The 24,088-nt window shown below is 41.3% G+C and overlaps 1 protein-coding gene and 1 long non-coding RNA gene across 2 annotated transcripts; one reads left to right on the plus strand and one right to left on the minus strand.

Moving 5' to 3' along the window:
- Window positions 1-346: 346 nt before the first annotated feature.
- On the minus strand, window positions 347-23,693 carry Mrpl3 (mitochondrial ribosomal protein L3). Its single transcript, XM_021643048.2, has 10 exons — window positions 23,444-23,693; window positions 22,161-22,345; window positions 21,050-21,141; window positions 20,603-20,701; window positions 16,129-16,228; window positions 14,164-14,224; window positions 7,764-7,872; window positions 4,466-4,543; window positions 2,658-2,735; window positions 347-832 (listed from the first exon to the last, which is right to left on the minus strand). The coding sequence occupies exons 1-10, from the start codon at window positions 23,533-23,535 to the stop codon at window positions 680-682; spliced, it is 1,047 nt and encodes a 348-aa protein (XP_021498723.1). The 5' UTR covers window positions 23,536-23,693; the 3' UTR covers window positions 347-679.
- On the plus strand, window positions 2,049-3,291 carry LOC132654665 (uncharacterized). Its single transcript, XR_009592332.1, has 2 exons — window positions 2,049-2,089; window positions 2,245-3,291. It is a non-coding gene; the product is annotated as an uncharacterized LOC132654665 (long non-coding RNA).
- Window positions 23,694-24,088: the final 395 nt, after the last annotated feature.

Raw genomic sequence — 24,088 nt, forward strand, 5'->3', positions numbered from 1 at the left:
ACCAGCACAAATGTTGGTACGAATGGCCAATTGCAATGTAGTTTGATTACAAAAAAGATCCCTGATTTCAAGACAAAACTCTGAAATGGCATGCCAGGTTCAAGCACAAATCAGAAGCCAAGAGACTGAACTGGCTCCATGCTCAGTGCTCAGCAGCAGGCTGTGCGGGACTCTGTACCCACCCAGGACTCACTTCAACACACAGGTTTCTGTACTTTAGACTAAAAACAAACCACCCACCCTTCAAGTTTCTAAACTCTAAAAGAATGCTTTGCTTTTAAAGAAACGGCTTCTTTTATCCAATAGACAGCAAAGTGGTTCCCCAGGTTCTGTTTCACAACCAGACTTTAAGAGAGATAAATCTTTAATAAAAGTTGTGTTTATAAAAACAAAACACCACAAAACAAAACTGGGGAAAGTGTCTAAAGAATGACACCTACAAATGACAAACATCTTGTTCTTTACTGTCTATCTTAACAAATCTAATCTATGTGACTGGTTTCTTTAATGTAGTAACTTTGCTAATCAGATTCAATCTAGGGCAAAGTAACACACTGTGTCCTTTGGTAAACAGGAGTGTGCTATGACTGATCAGGGAGCATGATTCCAATTCCTGGTTCTGCTCCTGCGCTGGCTCATCAAAGTGCGCAGGGACAGAAAGTCCCGCTGCACCAGGGCCTCAGGAGAATGTGACAGAAGGTTCGTTGGGCTGCCACACGTTCTCATCGAACAAGTCTTCTGGAAGTTCTTCTTCATCTCCATCGGGAAAGTAGGTGGGGAATGGCAGGCTTTTACAGAAATCCTTGTATGCAGGCAGCGTAGAGTCTCTGACCTGAGAGAATAACAGAAAAAAACCTCACTCATACAATTACCAATTATGGTATTTAAAGGGCCCACTGACAAAGCGTACCTGCTGCTACATGTTTGAACAGAATGCGCCACTCCATATAGAGGCGAGCCAGAACTCTACTGTTACTTTTCTTTGTATTCTAGTTAATTTTGATTAATCAATTTTCCTCAGTTGAATCAGCTACCCCAGGAGAATAAACCAGCAATTATGACTTTGTACCTTACTATGACTTGTGAGTACGTATGTACTGTCCAGCAGGATGAATATGTTAAAATTACGTCTCAAATATCCTTTATATGCATATTTATATTTCAAATGTAAAGGTCTGTTTACTAAATACAAATTTAATACCTAATAATTATCCATTCTAATTTTGCCTGATTTGTTACTTTGTTTTCTATACCCAGAATAAAATTTTGGATGTGAGGCTTAAAAACATGGAATTTACTACATTTCTGTTAGTGTTAACTCTACAAACACAAGGAGAAAGATATCACTTTTATTAATGAAATTAGTTAGTTTACATTTGCCAAGGAACACTTTAACTGGGAAGTTAAAGACAAAATGATACTCAGCAAAAACAAAAACAAAAAAAGAAACCCTAAATGTTTAAGTAGCTCTGAGAACATTTTATGGCTTAAAAAATTTCAGATTGTGTCTTTATTTATAGCTGATGCACCTCAGCAGAGATGCTAATAGGGTCTAAGATGCTGCACTTTCGTTTTGGATAAAGTTATTGGGATCTTCAAAGCCTCAGTAGCTTCAATCAGAGAAAAATACACTTACATTAGCAGTAAAATACAGCATAATCATTTTAGCAATGAAAAATAATTTAGTCAAAATTACTCAGCAGCTGCTAGAAACAGCTAAGTTTTTAAAGAGTTCTATTTTATGCCCCTTGCTATAATTGTTTCAAGAAATGATCAGGATGTTGCCTGGGAGGAATTCATGGTGTTCCGTTTTCTCCAATTCACCAACTCCTTAATGAGGAAAACACCCAATAAGAAAACCATGTGCTAATTTGATAAAATTATCACAAAGGATCCAAGAAGTGACTCCTCAGTTACATTTATACTGTTGTATGCCCACCATATCTGAGGGTATCCAATAACAAAGGCATTGATGATGTTTCCAGTGTATGTGAATGTGACCTGCACTGTAAAATTAAAACTGCTCCATTTGTCTTTGTTGGCGCATCAGGGACGGGACCACTTCAGCTGTGAAGCCGCTTACACTGAGGTGAGTGCACGTCTCTGTATCACTCTCACCCCAGGCAGAGTCTTCACTGTGGGCTTTACTCAATGCAAGTAAATAAGTCTTTGGAAGCTCCCAGCGTTACCCCAGTCTATCTGGTCAACATGTTAGCTGTATTTACGCTTCTCCTTTATTTTCAGTTTTGACAAGGAGAGTAAGTGTTCGGGGAGCCTGGGTTGACAAAACAGTGTGGCAATGAGACCTCGACCATGGGCATCTTTCTGGATCCCAGGTTCCCACCTCAGCATTTCTGGTTCTTTTGCCCAAAGCTTTCGTCTATTTCTAGAAGGACAGAGGAATACTGACACGTTGACAATGGCTCCTCTCTCCCCGAAGTCCTGTCTCCCACAAGGTTTTGAATTCATGGCTCCAGCATGTGGCCTATTTTACAATGCATCTTTTGTTTTCACACTGAGGTGCTACTACAAAGAAAACTGGGGCAGAGAACATGCAGCGAGCAGAAGAACACCTTTTTTTTAGATACTACATGTTTGGGCCAAAGAGAGTTTCCGGACAATGCCTACGTTACGGAGCGGCAGACAGCGGTGCATACCTTTACTAGGCAATTCTTATGGCCAGGCACAGAGCCGTTTACATAGATGATGTTGTGCTTCGTGTTCACTCTCCACACCTACAACAAGAGGCAAACAACTTGTGAGAGATGAAGGCTCCGGGACTAGTGAGCAGTGTTACTTCAACCAAGAAGCACCGTCCAGTCGTGAGCACGCGGGAACTGAGGGCAGAGCAGAGGCTGCTAGCTCAGTCATGTTTTAGTCATGTAAGAGCATTAGTGCACCTCACTTGATGTGTAGCTGCTGACGACTACTTCAACTCCATGGAGGCTGCTGCCGCCGAGGAAGATGGGAAATTCAGTTCTGGTACTGTTACTTTAGTACAACTAGTCACTGGGAATTCATAACTCACTGATTCTAATCTCTAAATTAAGCAGGAAAGCAGGCTGCCTTTAGAGACATCTCAACATGGAGGAAAACAAACACACAAATGGAAGGGAATGTTAAAAAAAATGACAGTAAGAAAATAAACAGCACAGAGGAAACTGATGGACTCTACTAAGGTAAAATAGCAATGGTGGCCAACAGACTTAGATTTATCTGATAATTAACTCTAGGTGCTGACTTGACTTGACTGAAGAGTGCTGACAATAAACCTGCCTTGTGTGCCTGCGAGGGAGTCTCTGTGTGGACTCTGTGTGGGTGAGCAACATCCAATCAGCTGGGGCCCCAAATAAGCCAGTGAGGCCGAGAGAAGCACGTCCTCTCTAGGCATGGAGCTCTGGGCTCTCTGGACTCTGGATCCAGGGCCTGCTCAGGTGCCTGCTTCATTCTTAGGACCCTCTGCTTCAGACTGAGAATTTGACTGCTGGGCTGGTTTCCTTGCTGAGGTTTTGGGCTGAGTCAGGGCTGCAGGCCTTCCAGGAATTTCAGCCTGTAGGCAGTCTACTGTGAGATTTCTCAGCCTTCATATAAAACTCGCAGATCAGAATCCTAAAAATATCCTTCCATGTCCCTATCAGATTGTTTACTCAGTCAAGCATCCATCCACTCATCCAAATAGTCAGTCCCCCAACCCTGGGGAACCAGGATATAATTATATAAAATTACACATAAAATGTATGTACAATAAAGATGGAAAGAACACACGCAAGATGCAACAGCGGCCACTTCTGGTGGTGTTGCTATATACATACAAATACACACACACTTGTTTTAATGAAAAGTATAAGCATAAAGCACCATTAGAGTACAAATTATCTTCATTTAGCTATCGAGACTTTCTCAGATTAGCAGATCAAATCTGAATTTCTCCCTTTATGAAAGCCTGTACGCCACACTGAGTGCTCTCTCCCCTCTGCTGGCACTGTCTTCTCTGCTTAGCCACATCTACTCCACTCACACGGTTGACATGTAATCCCAGACAGCCTGGCATATAACCTTCAACTTCTCTGCGGCTACAGAATACACAGAAGCAATGACGAGGAGGTTTTGTTCTCTCTATAAAGGACAGCAGTATATCTAATGCTTGGACTCTTTCCCCCACCTTGTGACCATCTTGTGAAAACTTTCCAGTTCAAACAGCAGCTTACTATTTTTTTCTTTATAACAACTGTGCATCTAATGGCTTAAATGTGAAATATAACTATACAGTCTCCATTACAGTACAACTCATTTCTTTTGATGACTCTAATTCAGGGCTACAAGTCAACCACACACCTCACACTCTCCCTCTGTTAATAGTCATGAAGTGCACTTGTTCAGGATGAACACACGAACACACACACACACACACACAGAGCATTAGGACTTTGTATGTAAACTTAAAAATAGTACTTTACAGACTTACTTTCAGTCCATACATTGTCCTGTCCTTGTTTCCCATTTGCCCAGGCATTTTAGCTCCAGGCCAGACTCTGGAAATATCCTGAACATCAAAAACAAAGTTCACATTTTTAGTACTTTTGATTGACTAAATCACAGTAGACACCACAAACAAGAATAAGTAGGTTCTAATCTTTCAAACCTTTATTCAGCTGGCTCAATCAAGAACGGAAGATGGATGTATATGCATTTACTATGCTGGAACACAGTCTCAAAATGGAATTGTGTGAGAACTCTGAGTGCTTGTGAGAAAACTCCAAGAAAATAAGACAAGATTCTTGTGACCTTAGTTTCTTTTTCTTTATGTTGGAAATTATTTTTTAAAAACTTTTTAATATTTTAAATAATTTATTCACTTTGTATCCAGCTGTAGTACCCTCCCTTTCCCCTCCCAATCCCACCCTTCCTCCCTCATCTCCTCCCATGAACCTCCCCCAGGATAGGGGAGGTCCTCCTCCCCTTCCCTCTGACCCTAGCCTATCAGGTCTCATCAGGACTGTCTGCATTGTCTTCCTCTGTGGCCTGGTAAGGCTGCTCCACCCCCCCCGGGAGGGGCGGTGATCAAAGAGCCAGCCACTGAGTTCATGTCAGAGACAGCCCCAGTTCCCCTTACTAGAGTACCAACTTGGAGACTGAGCTGCCATGGGCTACATCTGTGCAGGGTTTCCAGGTTATCTTCATATATGGTCCTTGGTTGGAGTATCAGCCTCAGAAAAGACCTCTGGGCCCAGAATTTTTGGTTCTGTTGTTCTCCTAGTAGAGCTCTTATCCCCTCCAGGTCTTTCTATCTCCCCCTTCTTTCATAAGATTCCCTGCACTCTGCCCAAAGTTTGGCTATGAGTCTCAGCATCTTCAATATCTGCTTCAATATCCTGCTGGATAGTCTTTCAGAGGCCCTCTGTGGTAGGCTTCTGTCCTGTTCCTTGTTTCACCATCTTCCGATGTCCATCCCATTTGCCTTTCTGAATGAGGACTGAGCTTCCTTAGGTGAACACATTTTAGTATGATTAATCTATATTTGTATGTCTAATATCCACTTACTATAGAGAAACAGTAATAAAAACTGCATGGTACCGGCATAGAAACAGGCTGGTAGATCAATGGAATCAAAGAGAAGACCCAGAAATAAACCCACACACTTATGGTCACCTGATTTTTGACAAAGATGCCAAAACCATTCAATGGAAAAAAAGATAGCATCTTCAACAAACAGTGCTGGCTTCTGTGTCCCCTTCACGTGTCTATCATTTGTTTAAGCACTTCCTTGTTTTTCTGTCTGTGGCATTTTAGGTTCATTGTGTCTTTCCAGTGCTGTGAATTAAGTAAGCCAACTACTGAGGGTTCCTTTCTGTGGGCCATGATGTTTAGAAACCAAGTCCTGCGAGCTAGGTCCACTCACTGCATTGGAGCACTTTGTAGGTCACTGCAGCAGGCAGAGAAGACATAGACAGACACACGTATGCACAGACACACACACAGGGCAGGGATATACTGATAAAATAGGATTCAAGGCTCATTCTAATTCCCCCTTCATACCTTAACATCCTTTTCTAACAGAAGAAATTGATTTTTGGCTCCTATCAATATATTTATCTTTCTGCCCAACCCTACAATTTACAGAAAGTTACTTCTGAATTGCTACAAAAAGCAATTAGAATTTAACATTTGTGTAGTATGTTTGTTGTGTATGATTTGCTTTATTTACTTGTATGTGTGTGTACAGAGTGTATATGCATATGTGTGTGTGTGTCATGCCAGTATGCATGTGGTGTTGGAGCCCCTGGAGCTGGGTTCATGGGCATTTGCTGGACCCTTGGCTTATTATGTGCATGCTGTGATCTGAACTCTGGACCTCCTGGTTGCTCAGCAATCGCTCTGAACTGCTAAGCCACCTCCAGCTCAAAGAGTACACTTTTACATTTATACTCACAGGATAAAAGCAGGCAACTACGTTAAAATACTTGAGTTAGTTATTTTCCTCCCTCTTCAGTGTGCAGCCATTCAGCTGAAATACTTAGGATCATTTTCTAAATATACTTCATGTTGTATTTACCTTCCTTGTTGTTTCTATTTTGAAACTGTAAAACATTAGCTAGGCTCCAGGACTAAAGTCTACGGCAAAGAAAGATTCTCTTCCACCCCTGAGTCATTCTACCTGGCTGCCACCATCACCTGGAGGGAGGTAGTCTCGCTGCACCTTCCTGGCTGGCAAGGTTGAACCACACATACATACTTCTTAGTTTGCTGCAAATCACCACTGTTGCAGAGAGGTTTCTCACTCATTTTTCCCCCTAGAGCAGCACTGTTTTCTCTAAGTAGACATACCAAAAGTTCACCCACTCAAACGCAAATGTGAGTATCATCCTTGCTGATTACAAATAACAAGGCAGGCAGGCCTAACTTGTGCCAGTGTACTGGCGAGAACGTTCTTAGGGCAAATTCCAAAAGAAGCTCTGCTGTGTCCCAGGAAATGCATGTGCAGTTTCACCAACGTTCTGTCTGTTCCCCTTCCTTAGGGCTGCATTCTTTTTTTATGTTCCCATCACTGATTTTGATTTCATGGATTTCTCTTCAGTAGACAGTATGACAAAAATTCAGCAACATGGAATACAGTCTGCTAGGTGAAAACTTAGTACCTGAGGGGAGCTGTGATTTGCTTCTTATTGTGAGAGGAAGAGTATGTGACCAACCACCACCGTTAGATACTGACTTTGCATTTCTTCTTAGGCTCCAAAGGTTGTTTTAAAAGCTCCCTAGGCAGTCTCTGCTCTACCTCTGGGAAAGAAACACTGAACTGGCAGCACAAGGGTCTCGTCTTCATTTCTTCCACTATTACTGTTTATTGCTCTGCTTATCTCAATGGCTTCCCCCCTGTACTACATGTAATAGCACCTTGTAAGCTCACACAACTATTTCCTTTAGAGCAAAGCAACTGTGTGACGTGGCGAACAGAGAGTGCTGCCCACAGGTAAGTATGCACTAGGAAAATGGGTGAGGCCCGCAGAAGAGTGACAATGACTAGGCCCCAACTAAAGTCTGGTAAAAGCATCTGGCCTGCGCTGACAACAGTGAGCACTGTGTGCAGAAGTTGGGCAATGGCCACTAGAAATTATCACTGTCCACACTGTGGCTGATGCCTGTAGTCCTAGCACTCCAGAGGCTGAGGCAGGAAAGGTACTGCAAGTTCTGGGCTAACCTGGGCTACAGAGTGAGCTCCTGCCCAACCCACACCACCTGCAGTGAGCAGCACTATTCATACTCACCCCCGTTGAGGTGGCTCCAGCTCTCCTGTGGGTCTTTGTTTGACCATGGGAAGCAGGTTGGCCTTTAAATCCAAATCTTTTCATGACGCCCTGAAAACCTTTACCAATACTGGGGGGGAAAAGTTAGAATTTACATAATGAATGTAATATAAAATATTTCTGACTGTACTTTTTTTGACAGCACCTTGGAGTTCTAACAAGACTTCTTATCTAAATAACCAGAAAAGGCCATACCAGCCAAACTGCAAATGAACATTTCTTTTTCTGTCTGGGTTTACACCTCCCCCCGGAGTCTAGCTCTGTATAAAATGTTATGTCAAGACTATGAGACAACAGCAAACCAAGCATGGGGAATTTACCTGTGAAAGGTTCACCCTCATAATCTTGTGATACAATAGAAAAGCTCTAGACGTTTCAGCCTCATTACAGACATGGCAGGCAGCCCTGAGGATGAACTCCAAAGCCCTCTATCTCCTATTATTCACGCTGTGTTTGATCCTCTTCCCAGGAGCCTGGGACTGATTCAGTCTACTGAATAAAAATATGCTAAGAGATGAGATGTCAGTCTGAGGTTTGGTTACAAGAGACCCTTCTCTGATACTATTTTTTTCTTGCTTTCTAGGCTCTGCAAGAAGCAACTGCCACTATATAAGCACTTCTATGGAGCAGAATGTAGCAATGGTAATTCCAGTCAACAGCTGAGGCCCTGCTGCGGCCAACAGCCCTGCCGGTAAGCCTGGAGGCAATTTTTCTCTGGTCAGGACCCAATGTGATTGTAGCCTTGGGAGAGACCCTAAGCCAGATGCCGGCAGGCCAGTGTGCTGAATATCTACCACAGACACTGAGGTTGCGGAGGTTTACTCAAGCAATTGTGTGAGGGCAAGAAGTCAGGGAGCAACAGCTAAGGCACAGAGCAGAGCACTGAATAAGTAAACACCTAGACACTGGACAAAGTGGCTTTGAAGGACACCAGATGGCTCCTGATCAGTGTTGCATAGAAGCTGGCGTTAAAGCAAAGGTAGAGGAAGGCAGCTTCTTAACAACCTAAACATTATTTTTAAGTGAAAACACTTTATTGTGGAGTCTGTTAGTTAGAGAAATAAGGTAACAACACCAAATTCGAGCATTACTAAAGGCCATCTCTGAATGTCAAGTACATCTCTACAAATGATACTGTGAAAGGCCAAAGAGCTTGTCTTCCCCTTTCACTAGGCAGTAGCAATAGATTTTAATGTAGTGTTGTGTAGTTTCAACAAAGCTAGCTGAGATTAGATGTGGAATGCTCAGACCAATTACAAAATAGCATGAAAACCATGCTTGCTGTTCTGAAGGACTTCACTACGCTTTTATTAACAAAATGTCTCTTGGGCAACAGTTTTAGATAAATTAAGAACTTAACACAAAAACAGTGTAAGTTATAAATAGAACGCAATAGGCAGACATTCTCAAAACACACGTCTGGACTTGTTTATAAATAAGTTAAATGTAGCTTACAACTCTCTCTTCTAGCATATACTTCCTCCTCCTTCAATAACTAAAAAAGTGAGTATTCCTATCAAAAAGCTAAAATAGAAATGTAACATATATCCAATGGAAAAATTACTGCATAATTATATAGAGATGAACACCAAAGAGAAGCTAAATAATCAAATTATGCTTCAGAAATTATTAATATTTCCACTTTTTTTAGGGCATATTTGCAAAGCAATATAAAAAGCTTAGCAATTAAAAATGAATAGAAGTAATTGAAAAATAATTTGGAAGTATTCTATCATTTAGCAAGCCCCTAAGAGCAGAAGGGGAGAGGGACCAGCAATGTTCATCTTGAAGGCACATGCTTTAAAAATACCAGCTTCGAATGCTGGCTGCTTTTTGTAGAAGTTCACTACTGCCTTCGGAGTTCTCAAACTGATTATCTGCCTTAAAGAGTCAGTGTGAGTGCATACACCAGAACAACCCAAGCAGGTAAATTACAGAAGATAATTGAGCTCATTTCAGAGTAAATGATTACAAGATGAAAGTGGTACCCTGAAAGTGCTAATTATGTGCCAGCTAATTGCAGATTGTTTTTCAGTCTGGGTCTGGAACACATCTTGAGTTCCACAGTGTACAACGGGAACCTCTTCAGTAAATAACCTTTAAACAAAAGGCGAAAACACAAGTGACATGACAATTATGGGCTTAATTCAGGATGCGGAGAATAGAGTGCACCTGTTGATCCAGGGGAGGCACAGGTAGTGAGTTTTTCCCTTCTCCCAACTGCTATCCAACTTGACAACAAAAGAAAAACAAAAGCAAGGAATGAACTAACCTTTACTTTGCATACCCTGCTGTGTTTCAAAAGTAATACTTTTATAAGTTGCAAACGCAACACACACATACTTCATAGAAAATTATACACAACACACAGGTCTACCTCCCTTACCCTTCACCCACTGTGGGGTTTTGTTTGCCTGAGACAGGGTCTCATGCTATGGCCCTTGTGGGGTTTTGTTTGTGGCTTGCTTATCTAAGACAGGGTCTCATGCTATGGCCCCTGACTGGCCTAGAGTTCACTCTGTCACTCAGGCTGGCTTAAAACTGATGCAATCTTCCTGTCTCCAACAGGAATATATTTGCAGGTATGCACCACTCTTCCTGGCTATCCAATGTAGTTCTTAACTAATGGCTGCAGAAATAAAGCAAATCAAATCAGAGAGAATGCAATTTTAGACATTCCAATCTTAGTGAGACTTATCTGAAAATGAGGACAACAAAAATGAATTTATTTACAGTACTTAGACTATTTAAAAAGTCATTTAAAAATAAGGAACACCTCAGGGGTCTCATTTACTTTAGAAGACTACTGGCCCCATTCTTCAGCCATATCCCCACATGGGCTACATACATGGCAGATATAATGCCTTACTTCGCCCAGTGTCCAGCCTAAAGAAATGAGCCTAATGTGCACCACTGCAACTGCTATGTCATTGGAAGAAAGAAGAGGAGGAGGAGGAGAAAAAAGGTTAGGAGCAACGGGAGCAACCTGTAGGTTGTGGCCCCTCAGTGAGACACGTTCCCCTTTCACAGGGGTTACATATCAGATATTTACATTACGATTCATAACAACGAAGTAGCAATGAAAATGATTTCATGGTTGGAAGTCACCACAACATGAGGAACCGCATTAAAGGGTCACAGCATGAGGAAAGTTGAGAAGCACTGGTTTAGAGGCTTACATGAGTAACTATACCCTTCCAGGAGGTAAGGCACAATTTACTGTTTCCCAATTCATCCTACCACCCGTACTGGTTACTACTGTGGGAATATCATCCCCTGACCACACCACGACAAACACCTAGATATTGACAACAAACATCGCTTTAAAAAAATCCATCAGGTATTTCTCTACCCTGCAGGGCAATCTTTCTAATACTTGCTCCTAGGGACAACACGTGTGAGGTGAGGAGAAAGTACATAGCTGCTCTGAACCATCTTTGCCCAGTTCTGTAAGGATACCTTCAGAGTCCTACCCACAAGTCACTTCCTTTCCATTGGCTTCTGGCAGATCTCTCTCCTTTTCTTTCTTCTCTTTTCTCCTCAAACTCACCATTCACCTTTGCAATTTATTTTCTTCCTTAATTAGTTTCTGGAAATCTAATCCAAAACTGCAAATGACTTTCAGTAACATAATTTTTGTTCTGAAAAGTGGTGCACATATTGAAGAACAGAGATGAACTGAAGCCTTGGGCATCCATCACTCACTGCCAAGTACTGACTCCAGGCCTGCTGTGTTTCATCTGTTTCTCTTGCTCGGCAATTCCAGTAGGGTACTGAAAAGTGGTCTCCAAATAGTCTACCATTTACATCACAAATACTGCAGTGTAGAAAGCTAAGGATACATTCAAACTATAGAACCACAATATTGTTACCACAGCTTACAAAGTGAATAACTCCTTAACATCAGCTATGCAGCCAGTGTTCAGAGGTCCAAGCCCTCTTCACAGGGCTGTCCTGTGTCCTTTTTTGGTATCTCTCCACCCTGTGCATCAATGTTCACTTTGTGGGTTCCTTCATCTTTGAGATGCCCTTCTTCTGAACACCTCATGAAAAGGCAGTCTGAGGATGCTGCATCTGATTCTCTTCTCACTCTGGTTAGCTTGCACTGACCACCTGCTTTTGTAAATGAGGGGCTTTTTTGGAGTTTGGACATGCACATTCATTTACATGCTGACTCTGTTTTAGAGTTATAGCATAGAAAGATGTTTTGATGTATTAGAAAATATCAGAATTGAACTCTTAATGACTTCATGCGTTCTATTTCTTTTTCAAAGCACTTATTACTGAGGATGGAACTTTCCTTTTAAACTTTAAACAAAAAGTAGTGATAACGTGGTTGGGAGGGCCATTGCTCCTGAGCAGGTAGAAACTCAGTGCCAGGCTTGAGCCAAGTGCTCCAAGCTCTTATGCTAAACACAAAGTAGTTAGAGATTGAGGAACTTGCCTTGGTCACACAGTTATTGAGGCCATGACTTTTGGCCCTAACCCTAGGTCACCTATTACTTATTAAGCCTCAGTCTTGCTGAACTTGGTTTTTGTTGCTTGGTAGATTTAAAATTAGGAAAGCAATTATAGATTATTACTAAAACATGTTTAAACAAACAAACAAACAAACAAACAACAACAACAACAAAAAACCCAAGATAGAACCTTAAAACACTTCCCCCTAAACTAATCTTCACCTAGAAACACGTATTTGATTTAAGGATTATTTTTGAGAGATTATCTCTATAAACTAACCACTCATTTCATTGTATCAACTTACTGTTCCAAATGGATACTAAATTGAGTTCAAAATGGATTAGAAATGGAGGACAAAGGAAAAGTCTGTTCCCACATCAGTCACAGGAGAAATGAAATGAGGGGACACAGAACCTACACCCATAAGTCAATGTCCCCATTGGTTAATGGGGAAAACAATCCTCTCATGGGCTCCCAAGGGCTTAGATTCCAAACAGGCGAACTGCCCTCCAAATGAGAAGCATTAAGGGAAGTATGCTAAAAAAAACTTAAAAGGAAAAAAGAAAAACAAGCAAATGCATGTGAGCTGTGTAGATACTCCACAGCCCAGGAAGACAGTGGCAGGGAAAAGAGGATGAATAACAGCTAAGAAGTTCAAACCAAGTTCCACACAAGTAACCAGCCGTTCAGCCTACAAACATTTAAAAGTGCGGGAGGAATGCAATGACACACCAGCTAGACGTGGTACACTCCATGGAAACGCTCAACATAGTTACATAAAATCCAATTGAAGCTGACCTCAGGTAAGTCAGTCTACATGAAGACAGATTAGAATACGGCATGCTTCCACGGGGCGAACCACTTCTCATCCTGTGCTGCAGTCATGCAGCAGCAAGGACCACCAGTGGCCTCCTTTCTTCCAGAGTTGACTGTCACTGCTTTAAGGCTAAGGCTATTTGTTCTCCTGGTCCTTATTTGCAATTTAGGCTGGACACTACCACATAATTTCAAATCATCTTGTTTTCTAGAAATAGGAGCTTACAAAAGAAACACCCCCTACCTTCTTATTGTCAACCTACCCCAAAGGAGGTACCTCTACAAAGCTGGACAAAGGTAAAGGCATCTAGCAGCTTCCGCAGTGGCCTGTTTGACAGGAAGTGCTCATATGTGGAAATGAATCTACCAACTGCCATCGCTAAGGAAACTAAGGCATACAATCATCAGGCTTCTTTAGATTAAAAACTGCTGTTTGGTCACCACCACTACAAAATAAATACAAACAAACTTCCCAGAGTATACCGATGCCTTTATATGTCAAAGGGCTCTTGATGAGCATATTTTTGTAGGCACTGTCATGTGACTAAGAGGAGAAAACAAACACATAAGACTGAAGACAGGATCCATGATGAGAGAACAAAATTGGTAACAACTGGTGCTTGAGTTTTTGCTGTTCTAGGTTGTGGGAGTTCCAACAGCCAGTAGAATCCAGACTGCAAGCAGCTACATGGACTTGGTGCTCTGTACTGCAGAGCAGCAACGAGCTCCTAGAATCACATAGACACTACTACACCACGTGGCAGAAATGGTTAAAGTATCTAAAAACTAGCCCAGACTAAAGGGATCAATGTCAGCATTCTGTTAGTGGCTGTTAAGTGATCACCTCTAAGATGGCTTCACTTTCACAAATAGTATAAAATCTTACGACTCCCAGTAATTGGAAAGAATACACCAAACTAAATGCCAGTGATCGCAAGAGTAATCTACCACCATTGCTCAAACTGTGTGCTGTCTTGGTCTTCAGAGCAGACCTAACCAGGAAAGCATTTTATTCATGTGACCCTGAATGTTCTGTTTAACACAGAAAGCAAAGCAAAGCAAAGGAAAATTACTGAGGACCTACGTTTTGGCTGTGACATCCACATACTGTCCAGGGCGAAAGTGAGCAGCATAAAGAGGAGTCCCTTTGTGAAAGAGAAAATGAGAACCGATATTATGTCAGCACAGAAATGATTTTATCCAGATACTTCAACACTGCAGCCCACAGCTGTGGTTTCAAATGCTTACAGCTATTCCTCTGCAATTAGGAACACTAGAACCACCCCCCAAAAGGAAGCTGTCTACAAACAGGTTCTATTAACAATGAGAAGGCTGAAAAATAAGGAGGCCCCACTTAAGGTGCATCTGAAAGTTCAGAGTGAGCTACCAGACTACAACTGACAGGCTAACGCCTTCATGCGGCTTATGTGTTACTGGTCAAAATATCCTGTGCTAATTACAGTCCCCTTGCTGGCAAACAAAGTTTAATGATTACTGGTTGTTTCAGTGAGTAAGTATGCTGAATTAAAATACATTATCTATTTCACATAAGGGGAAATGAAAGAAACATGAGAAGAACTCAACATGCTAGGGTTTGATGCAATCTTTCAACATCCAGTGGACTAGGACATGTACTTAACTGACTCAGTTTCTCCTTTGCATGGTATTCATTATGGTGTATACATTCCTTTAGCACCTGTTCATGTCAGATGAGTTCTATTCTAGGCACAGTACTGATAAAAACTCAGGCCTACGTCTTTGAGTTAGACAAATTCTGCCTTTTTAGATAGTCCTGCTTGTCTATAGAAGCGCTTGTAAGGCACAGCCCTGACCTCAAATATTTGCTATCTTGGTTAACAGTCAACACTACACCACCAACTAAGAACCTAATTATAAAAAAGAAAAAAATGAGAGACCAATGTCGCTGAAGGAAATTGAAAGCCGGTTTTAGTTTGTTTTATTAGTACAAAGAGTGGGGTTGGGTGGTATTTAAGAAAACACTTTCTTTAAGATAAGATTAATCTAGGGTTGTAGGGAAAAGCAAAATCCTTACATAGGGACTTCATTCTATGTATGCCAAAACATAATATTATACTCTGTAAATAAATACAAATGATTTGTTAATTAAAAATTACCAATTTAAAAAAAGAAAAATTAAGGGATCACAAAAAACCTCATTTTTGCAAGGCTGAACAACTCAAACTATCACTGACTCACAAAAATATAATTTAATATGGTTAGAGTTACAGAAAAAATTAATGTGGACTTGACTTTTATAACTATCCTAACCAAGAACAGAGGGCTTAGACAAACTAGATATACTAATATCGAATATTTAACTTGTATTTAACTTGTCTTCAGAACAAAGTATTTCAGAACAGTTCCATCATATTTAAAGTGGAATATATGGCCATTACAAATTGGAACAATATACAATGACATAAGACTTATACTAATTTTTATAATTAAATTTATTTTGCCTTCGAGTTAAAATTTTTAACTTAAAACAATTCACTATCTTCTTGTTGCAATTCAAGTTCAAATACTGAGGGGCTCTCCCAAACTATCAGAATGCCATACTTTGCTAACCACAGCATCGGTATAACCACACACCTTAACTCCATTCCACTGACAGGGAAATCAATTTTTACTCCAGGGGCTATGTTTCCTGCACTCCTTTTGAGGCTGTATTTTCTCACTCTCCAGGGGAGTGTAACAATTCCAGGCAGAATGCTAGCCTGAAAACCATGAACACACTTGAAAGCTGGAGCCCTTCCTGGGAGAGGCTTTTAAAAATGTGACACTCTCCACATTTGCAAACAAGAGTTGTCCCTCCCTCTCAGGGAGAACAAAGAGGATCCTACAGCTTTCTCCACTTTCCAGAGGCAAAGACTTGTCTCCTCCTAGTGATTAAATCTGATAGGTTTTATAGTTAAAAATAACTGTTTGGGACTTTGTATTGTGTTTATCTTTATTGAAAGGCTGACATTAAAAAACACCCCACATATTTGGGTATTTTTACCTCCCTCCTCTCCCGACCTCAGATTACCTGGCTTAATTACAGCATTATCTGTCACATTAAAGATTTTAATTTTCTGTTTTGGTGGCAGTCCAAGTTCTTGGTAAAATTCCAATATAGATTCACGTCTCTAGAGTGAAAAGCAGCACATATAAGTAACATTAAACAGAACAAGTGGACCTGGACGTAGAGGCCCAGATCGTTTCAAACACCAAGAAAAATAAAAATCAAAGCATACTCTATTTGTCTACTGAACCAATAGCATCTAATTCCCACTGTTTAAAGAAGATGAGGTTATATATATCTATAATCCATTACATACTTAGGATCCAGCCATGCGCACAAGTCTCAGAGAGAATGTATGCCTTGCTGGGCTGAAAACACACTGACACTGCCACAGGTCCTTTGTCTACACTAGTCACTCTGTTTATAGACTTTTCCACCAGATGGGGATGACCTGCTCTCTTAATTACTTAGGCCTCTTGAGTTACTGTCTACAACAGGACCATTTTTTTGTCACCTGGAAAACCTTCCACCTATTTTTCTTATTCATTAGACTACTTACCTGCATCCATCATGATAGTTTTTCCTAAGTAATCACCTATGCCTGCAGTTCAGTGGGCTGTATCTTGATGGGCCGCGCAGTGAGCACTGCTGCCCTGGTGGGCTGCACAGTGAACTGTTCTCTCATTCCCCTCGGAAGACAGAGTCAGTCCCCACTCTCTGCTCTTTCCCTTCTAGCTTGCTGAAAAAATACCAAAACCCCTTTCCTCACTTTTACTCACTTCTACAACAGCAAACACAGATGCTCTCCTTACAAGTCTGACTCCTTGAAATTATTTCCTCATGTTTCGAATTCAAATGTATTTCATTTAAAATGTTTCAAATTTGCTTTTGACATTCACATAGTTCAGTCCATTAATAAAGCAAAATATTATTTTATCAACACTGGATTTAGAGTGTACTAAGAAACTTCTGAGAAAAAAACCCCTTATGTTTTGGTACAAAATAAGAGACATGAACACCAGAGCCCAAGTTAACACTAGACTCCAGCAGAAGAAGGACTAAGACAACATATATGTCTTAATTACTTTTTAGTTTCACTGAAATTGAACAGTTGTTTCAACTAAAAATCACAATGTTATAAAACTGGGTCTTAGTCATGAGAAAAACCAAATACTCAAACTAAACTAAAGCCAGAAGCATTGTAAGAGTCTGGTCAGCCCCCTTCCCCTTTAAACTCCCAAGTAAATGATGCAGAAAGGCAATTTGGAGGCTGACAGCACTGTCACACGTGGGTAACCCCGTCCATGAAGCTGTCTTCCCTCTGCAGAATTCCTCCTCGGCAATTATCTTTCCTGCAATGAAAGCGCCGCTGAGCTCCCAAGATGAATTGATTTAATCAACTTTTGGAGCCACTTAATGTTCTTACAAAGAAACACTATACACCACATCAGTTTTTATTTATAAGATACAAATATAGCACAACCAAACTAGTCTACTTCCTTTGCAGAATAAAAAAGAAAAAATTCCAGCCCTATTATAAATAAAACTGTTTTCATCAATTTATTTTGAGTGGCCAGCTACTCAATATTTCACATTCACAGGTCTTGTAAAAAAACCAACAAACTAAAAGATAAAAATAAAACCTGTCTATATAGGCAGTCTATTTGCAGTTTTCCTGAGGGTTAAAACATGTAAGTAGTTGATATACTTTTAGTTTGGAAAATCTCCCTTTCTTCTCGGATGTTTCTCTAGATCTGTTATGCATATGGCTATTATTTCTGGCTAAAAGGGAATCTGTGGTGATACATGAGTTTCCATCAGTTTAGGTCTATAATTTTTCTTGGAAAAAAATGCATTTTCATGTGTATTTCCAAGTGTCAAGAGGTGAGGACTAAGAGAGATATTCTCATATAAGTGTCACTGCTTCATAACAGTAACGAGATGCATTTTAAACTAAGTGTCGAATTACTGCTGTGTACAAGCAGAAAAAACATAGCAGTCGTTGGGACCTTACTCACAGCCTAAGGATTTTCACGTAGCTTATGTTTAAACTATGACACTAAGATCACACCCATCAGCAGTCGAGTCTTGGCAGCAACTGAAGTCTAGCAGACTCATCTCGGAGCCACAGAACTGTTCCCCTTTCCATTTGCTGTGTAATTGTTTTCCTAAAATATTAATCAGGCACTCATTCTGTTTCTATTATTTCACTTAACTTCTTGCTCAGAAAAAGCAAAGAACAACAACAAAAACATAATAAATGCCTCAAGTATCAGAAAATCCAGAGTTGAGAAAAGTGAGGTCTGTGCCTTTAAAAACAATTGTCTGTCTTCCCTCTTTTCAGCCACTCTCAGGCTGCCAAATTAGGCTTTTGTTGCAATAAACAAAATGTTTTAGTAATATTTACTTATTTTTTATTCATTTATTCACTTTACATCCTGATTGTAGGCTCCTTCCTTGTCTCCTCCCAGTCTGTCCCTCTCACCCTCTCCCGAAGCCCTGTCCCATAGTCTTCAGAAAGGCACAGCACTCTTCCCTTACCAACTGACCCCAGACTCTTGAGAACTGCCTGCATCCTCTTCCTCTGTGGCCTTGCCTGGGGGAAGTGACTGAAGAGCAGGCAATAGAGTTCATATCAGAGATGGCACCTGGTTCCCTTACTAGGTGACCTACATGGAGACTGAGCTGCCTATCAGCTACCTCTGAGCAGGGGGCCTGGGTCCTCTCCCTACATGGTCCTTGACTGGTACATCAGCCTCTACAGGACCTCCTGGGACCAGATTTGTTGGCTTTGTTGGTCTTCTTGTGGAGCTCCTGCCCTTTCTGGGTCCTTTTTTCCCGCCCCCTGTCCCCTTTCCTATGGTTCCCTGAGCTTGGCCCAAAGTTTGGCTGTCTCAGCATCTGCTTTGATCCCCTGCTGGGTGGAGTCTCTCGGAGGACATCTACAGCAGGCTCCCGTTCTGTTCCCTCTCTTGAACCGCTTCCGGTGTCTATTCTAACTGCCCTTCTGAATGAGAACTAAGCATCCTCCCTTGGATCCTTGTTACTTGGCTTTTTAGGTCTATGGATTGTAGTATGGTTTTCCTGTATTGTATGGCTAATATCTGCTTATAGGTGAGTATATACCATGTGTATCTTTCTGGGTCTGGGTTACCTCACTTAGGCAGATCTAGATCTTTTCTAGATTCATCCATTTGCCTGAAAATTTCATGATGTCCCTGTTTTTAATAGCTGAATAATATCCGCTGTGTAAATGTACCACAGTTTCTTTATCTTGAGGCACATCTGCATTGTTTCCAATTTCTAGCTGTTAAGAATAAAGCCACTATGAACATAGTTGAGCAAATGTCCTTGTTGTATGGTAGAGCATATTTTGCACTCCTAGAGCATAGTATATGCCTAGGAGTGGCATAGCTAGGTGTTGAGGTTAGAGCTGTTTTCAATTTTCTGATGAAGCACCAGACTGTGGATCAATGGAATCAACCCAGAAATAAACCCACACACCTATGGATAATTGATTTTTCACATAGAAGCCAAAACCATAAACTAGAAGAAAGATAGCATCTTCAACAAATGATACTGGTCTAGAAAAATGCAAATAAATCCTTATTTATCACCTTGCACTCAACTAAAGTCCAAGTAGATCAAAGACCTCAACATAAAACCAGACACACTAAATCTACTAGAAGAAAAAGGAAGGGCCTTGAACTCATTGGCACAGGAGACAACTTCCTGAACAGAACACCAACAACTCAGGCTCTGAGATCAACAATTAATAAATTGGACCTCACGAAACTGAAAAGCTTCTGTAAAGCAAAGGACACTGTCAATAGAACAAAACAACAGCCTACAGACTGGGAAAGGATCTTCACCAACCCTACATCCAACAGAGGCCTAATATCTAGAATACCTTTTCTTTTTAAACAAAAACACTTTATAAATGGTGAATGCTTCCCACAGTGGTAAAGTAACTTTTTTTTTCCTTCTTATTAGTACATATTAATGACACAGGGTAATGGGTCTCACTGTGACGATTCCATATACTCACAGCACATGTTCTGATCATCTCCCTCCTCACTGACCTCTTATTCTTCACAACAACCTCTCCACCCTACAACCCCTTCTCTCTAGCAGACCTTTGAGAAGCAAATAGCTCTTAAGGTTTATGTAGCCAAGAGGTAAGCATCTACCCCGCTGTAAGAAAAATCTCCAAATCCATACTGTGCTGCGGATACACTGCAGACACCACCGTAAGGTCTCCATGCAGAGGGGGGTGTGCCTTAATCTCCTTTTCACAGATATATAAACACTACAGCTTGGTGAAGTCTAGTGGCTCAAAACTTTTCAGAGTCCAGATGCCTCTCCTAGGATCCTCTCCCCAGATAAGGTGCTCAGGGCAAGTCTCAGTTTGTGACTACAGAACATTCTTTAAACATGAAACCATGTAGAGCTGAAACTAATAAAATGTAGGATTTTAGGAATGAAAACATAGACTTACATAGAGGCGTGACACGGTTTTCCCGCCTACTGTTAGGGCTGCTGTTTTTCCATTATGGTTTTCCTTGGGAGTGTATTTCAACACATGACAGTCTTGTACCTGAAAACAAACAGAACCCTAAGCTTGTAAGATGATCCACCATCCATAATGAGAGCCTAGGACAATTAGGATTTCCAGAGTTACTTAACTCATTATCCCTCTAACACCAGCTGCCTTTAATCAGCACTGTATTCCCAAAGCCACCTTTGCGTTGTGTGTTTCTCTACTCTGTTCATTTGCACTGCCTGGAAAATGTCTCAAGCCTATCATGTTCACATATAGTTCATTTAGGCGCTGACTGTAACTGTGATCTCAAAGTGGACTCTCTTCTTCCTCTGTCTGGGATACACATTTCAACCATTACATGTTATGTACACACATATCCTTATGTGTTCTATGTTTTCTTACCTGAAGCAATGTGACTACATGCTTTTGACCGTCCTTGGTCCACAAAGGCATCATGCCCAGCTTCAGGGCGACAAGGCCAACTCTGGAAGAACCTGGCAATAAAAACAATATATTCAAGAATATTTACTCATGTAAGTATCTCCAACTATATCAGGTACATATACACTGGTGTTTAACAAATGTTTGTAAAATGAGAAAATGTGAAATAATTCTAACATTTGAGTTTTAAAATAACAGTATTAATGCAGAGCATAAAAATTCATCATTAATCCTTCCTAGATTCAGATCGTGTCCTGCATTTTCAATCAGAAAACATCAATTCAAATTCTAAGGCATCAGTTGGTATTATACTACACAGATGCCACAAGTTGTCCTATTGAAATGGACTTTGTTAAGATGTCTGGGGCCGGGAATGTAGTTCATTTGGCAGAGTGCCTGCTAGTATGGACAAGCCCTGAGTTTGATCTTGTGAGGATCCTATATCCCATATATATATGATATATAACTCAGCACTCAGGAGATAGAAGCTGGAAAATCAGTTCAAGGCCATCCTTGACTAAAGTGAGAGCTCAAGCCAAACTAGACTTTAAGTTTTGTCACTAAACAATTTGTCTCAATAATCCAGAGAATGTACATTCAACAGTAATGGCTCCCCACCACCCCCCAAAAAGGAAAACCCCTATCCTGTTTGGGCTGGCCACACATGAATTTAGTATCCCACCAGAGACTGCTGATTCTGGAACTATGCTTGCCCAAACAGCACACAGGAATCCCAACCGAAAGCAGCTGTGTTCACAGGAGACATTTTACTCTCTGTTTTTCCAGACTCTTATCCTGGCTTTTCCTTTCATTTTACATTCTTTGTATCTGAAGGAAGGTAATATATCCAGAATGATTTTCCTCCCACCTACAAAACACCTTCCTGAAAAGGTCTTTTATAGCAGCATATGAAGAGGTTGGAAATAAGCTAGCAAACCAAAGCAGAATGAAACAGACACACCTACAAAATGAAAATTCAAGATGCCAAATGTATAAAGCAGTCACCATGTTCATGCATCCAATCATACAATAACCAAGAGGTCACATCTCAAATTCCCCTCCCCCAAATCACCTGGTTTCCAAGGTTGTAAAGGCCACGGCTCATCTTTCAGGGGATTAAGTTTACTTGCTAATAGGGCTTTATTTTCATCAGCGACCAGTTGTTTAACAAATGAGGCATTTTCTTCAGAAAGATGCTCATCCCACCAAGTACTACTCTTGCTTTGGAGATTTCTAACAAAGAGCCAGATGTTTGTTCTGAAAAACAAAACAACTCCAAATCATTATTTTCACGTCATGTAGGGGAGACCACAGTTAAGATAATGTACTAAAGGCTTCAGGGAATGGTGCAGATTGTGTATTTTCTATAACATTTCTTGTGGTAAGACTGGGTCTTCAGCTTTAACCAAGCAAGGTTACCCTGAAGCCTAAATTTATCTTTTCCCTCACAATAAACAACCCAACCTAAGCACACATAGGGCTACTAACCCAAGTGAATTTGCACTTGAAAGCTTTATAAAGAGGTGGCAGCATGTGGCCACTGAATTTTCTCTAAGTGTATGTAACTCCTCCCTGTAATGACACGGGCTATGCTAAGAAACTAAGCAGAGCTGTTTTGTTTTGTTTGAGTTAGGGTTTCTCTGTGTAGCCTTGGCTATCCTTAAAGTCACTCTGTAAACCAGGCTGGCCTTGAACTCAGAGATCAGCCTGCCTCTGCCTCCCAATGGCTGGAATGAAAGGCGTGTGCCACCACCCACCAAACACATGGTTTTAAAAGCAAAATTAAAACGTGCACGACCTCCGTCCAGCGCATCGTAGCAGGCTTGAGGAACAAAGTGTGTTTAATTCTTGCACGGATCGGGTCAGAACCTAAATAAACTCTGTGCGGTCTACTTTGGTTGGTAATCAGGAAGTTCCAGCTTGGAATCTCGAGTGATTTTCTACTTATGAGCTGAGTGACTCTGGACAGCCTAACTCCCTTTAGTTTTCAGTTCTATCTGAAAAACTGTTATGACAGTGGTCTGCTCACAGGAGACCATAGGACTAAGGCCGAATATGACAACACAAACACGTCTAGTAAAGTACACGCTGGTTGGAAGATATTACGGTTGCTGATAATGGTAGCAGCTAACCCCAACATTAAGACAAAAACAAAAAACAAACAAACAAAAAAACCCCACTACTCCTTCAAGACTTTGGATTAAAAGATCCTTCCTCAATCTTCTGTGTCACAACTACTGGACTCATGACCCCTTCCGCTTCTAACAGACCCTCTGCGCCGGGCCAAGTCTGTTCAAGGATACAGTAGTGTGGGTTGCTCACCCCTCCAACCCCTCTGTTGTTGCCCATACCCACCTACTCCCTAAGCCCGGGGCAGCACCTAGGCCTCCGGCGCCACGGCCCAGCACCTGGGCGCCAGACTGCGCCAGCAGCCTCCAACCCGGCATGGAGTGGACGGGCAGGGCTCGGCTCGCGACACCTCCCGGCGCGCCGCCGCGGAGCTTTCAGCAAGTCCCCGACTCAAGGACAACGCGTTCGCAGCCGCCCGGGACAGCAGTCACACCACTTGTCCGTCAATGCCCTCCACGGAGGAAAAGCACAGTCGAGCCACTTCCGGTCCGTTTCTCAATGAGTTCCGGCATAGTCTCGATACCCTTAACTATGGTTCCGTCTCCAAATGGTCCTACGTTGTCAATGGATTGAGTGATTGACGCCTCTTTAGCGGCGGGAAAGAAAGTATTTCGGCTTTAAACTTTAGAGGAACGAGACAAGAAAAGACCAAACTTTCTTAGAAAGCTAAGGAAAGAGAAGTCATCAATAATGCTCACTGTGGGACAACTCACTGTGTGTACTAAGCAGCACTTTGGCAATTTTATATTAGTTAAGATCAGTTCTGAAGAGAAGTTATTTCTGTATTATAAACGATGAAACAAGGACTTAAAATTTATGTACATGTCAAAAACAGATGGGCAGAATTAACACTGAAATAGGCTGTCATAT

Source organism: Meriones unguiculatus, chromosome 6 (assembly GCF_030254825.1).
Source record: "Meriones unguiculatus strain TT.TT164.6M chromosome 6, Bangor_MerUng_6.1, whole genome shotgun sequence".
Taxonomy (NCBI): Eukaryota; Metazoa; Chordata; class Mammalia; order Rodentia; family Muridae; genus Meriones; species Meriones unguiculatus.

Bases quoted from the DNA above. Each gene is read 5' to 3' on its own strand.
- Mrpl3 (XM_021643048.2), bottom strand. From the start codon at position 23,535: ATGCCGGGTTGGAGGCTGCTGGCGCAGTCTGGCGCCCAGGTGCTGGGC. The intron at 20,702-21,049 runs GTAAGAAAACAT...GTTTGTTTTCAG, and splicing joins ATGTAGTCACATTGCTTCAG to GTACAAGACTGTCATGTGTT. The intron at 833-2,657 runs GTATGCACCGCT...TTATTCTCTCAG, and splicing joins ATAAGAATTGCCTAGTAAAG to GTCAGAGACTCTACGCTGCC.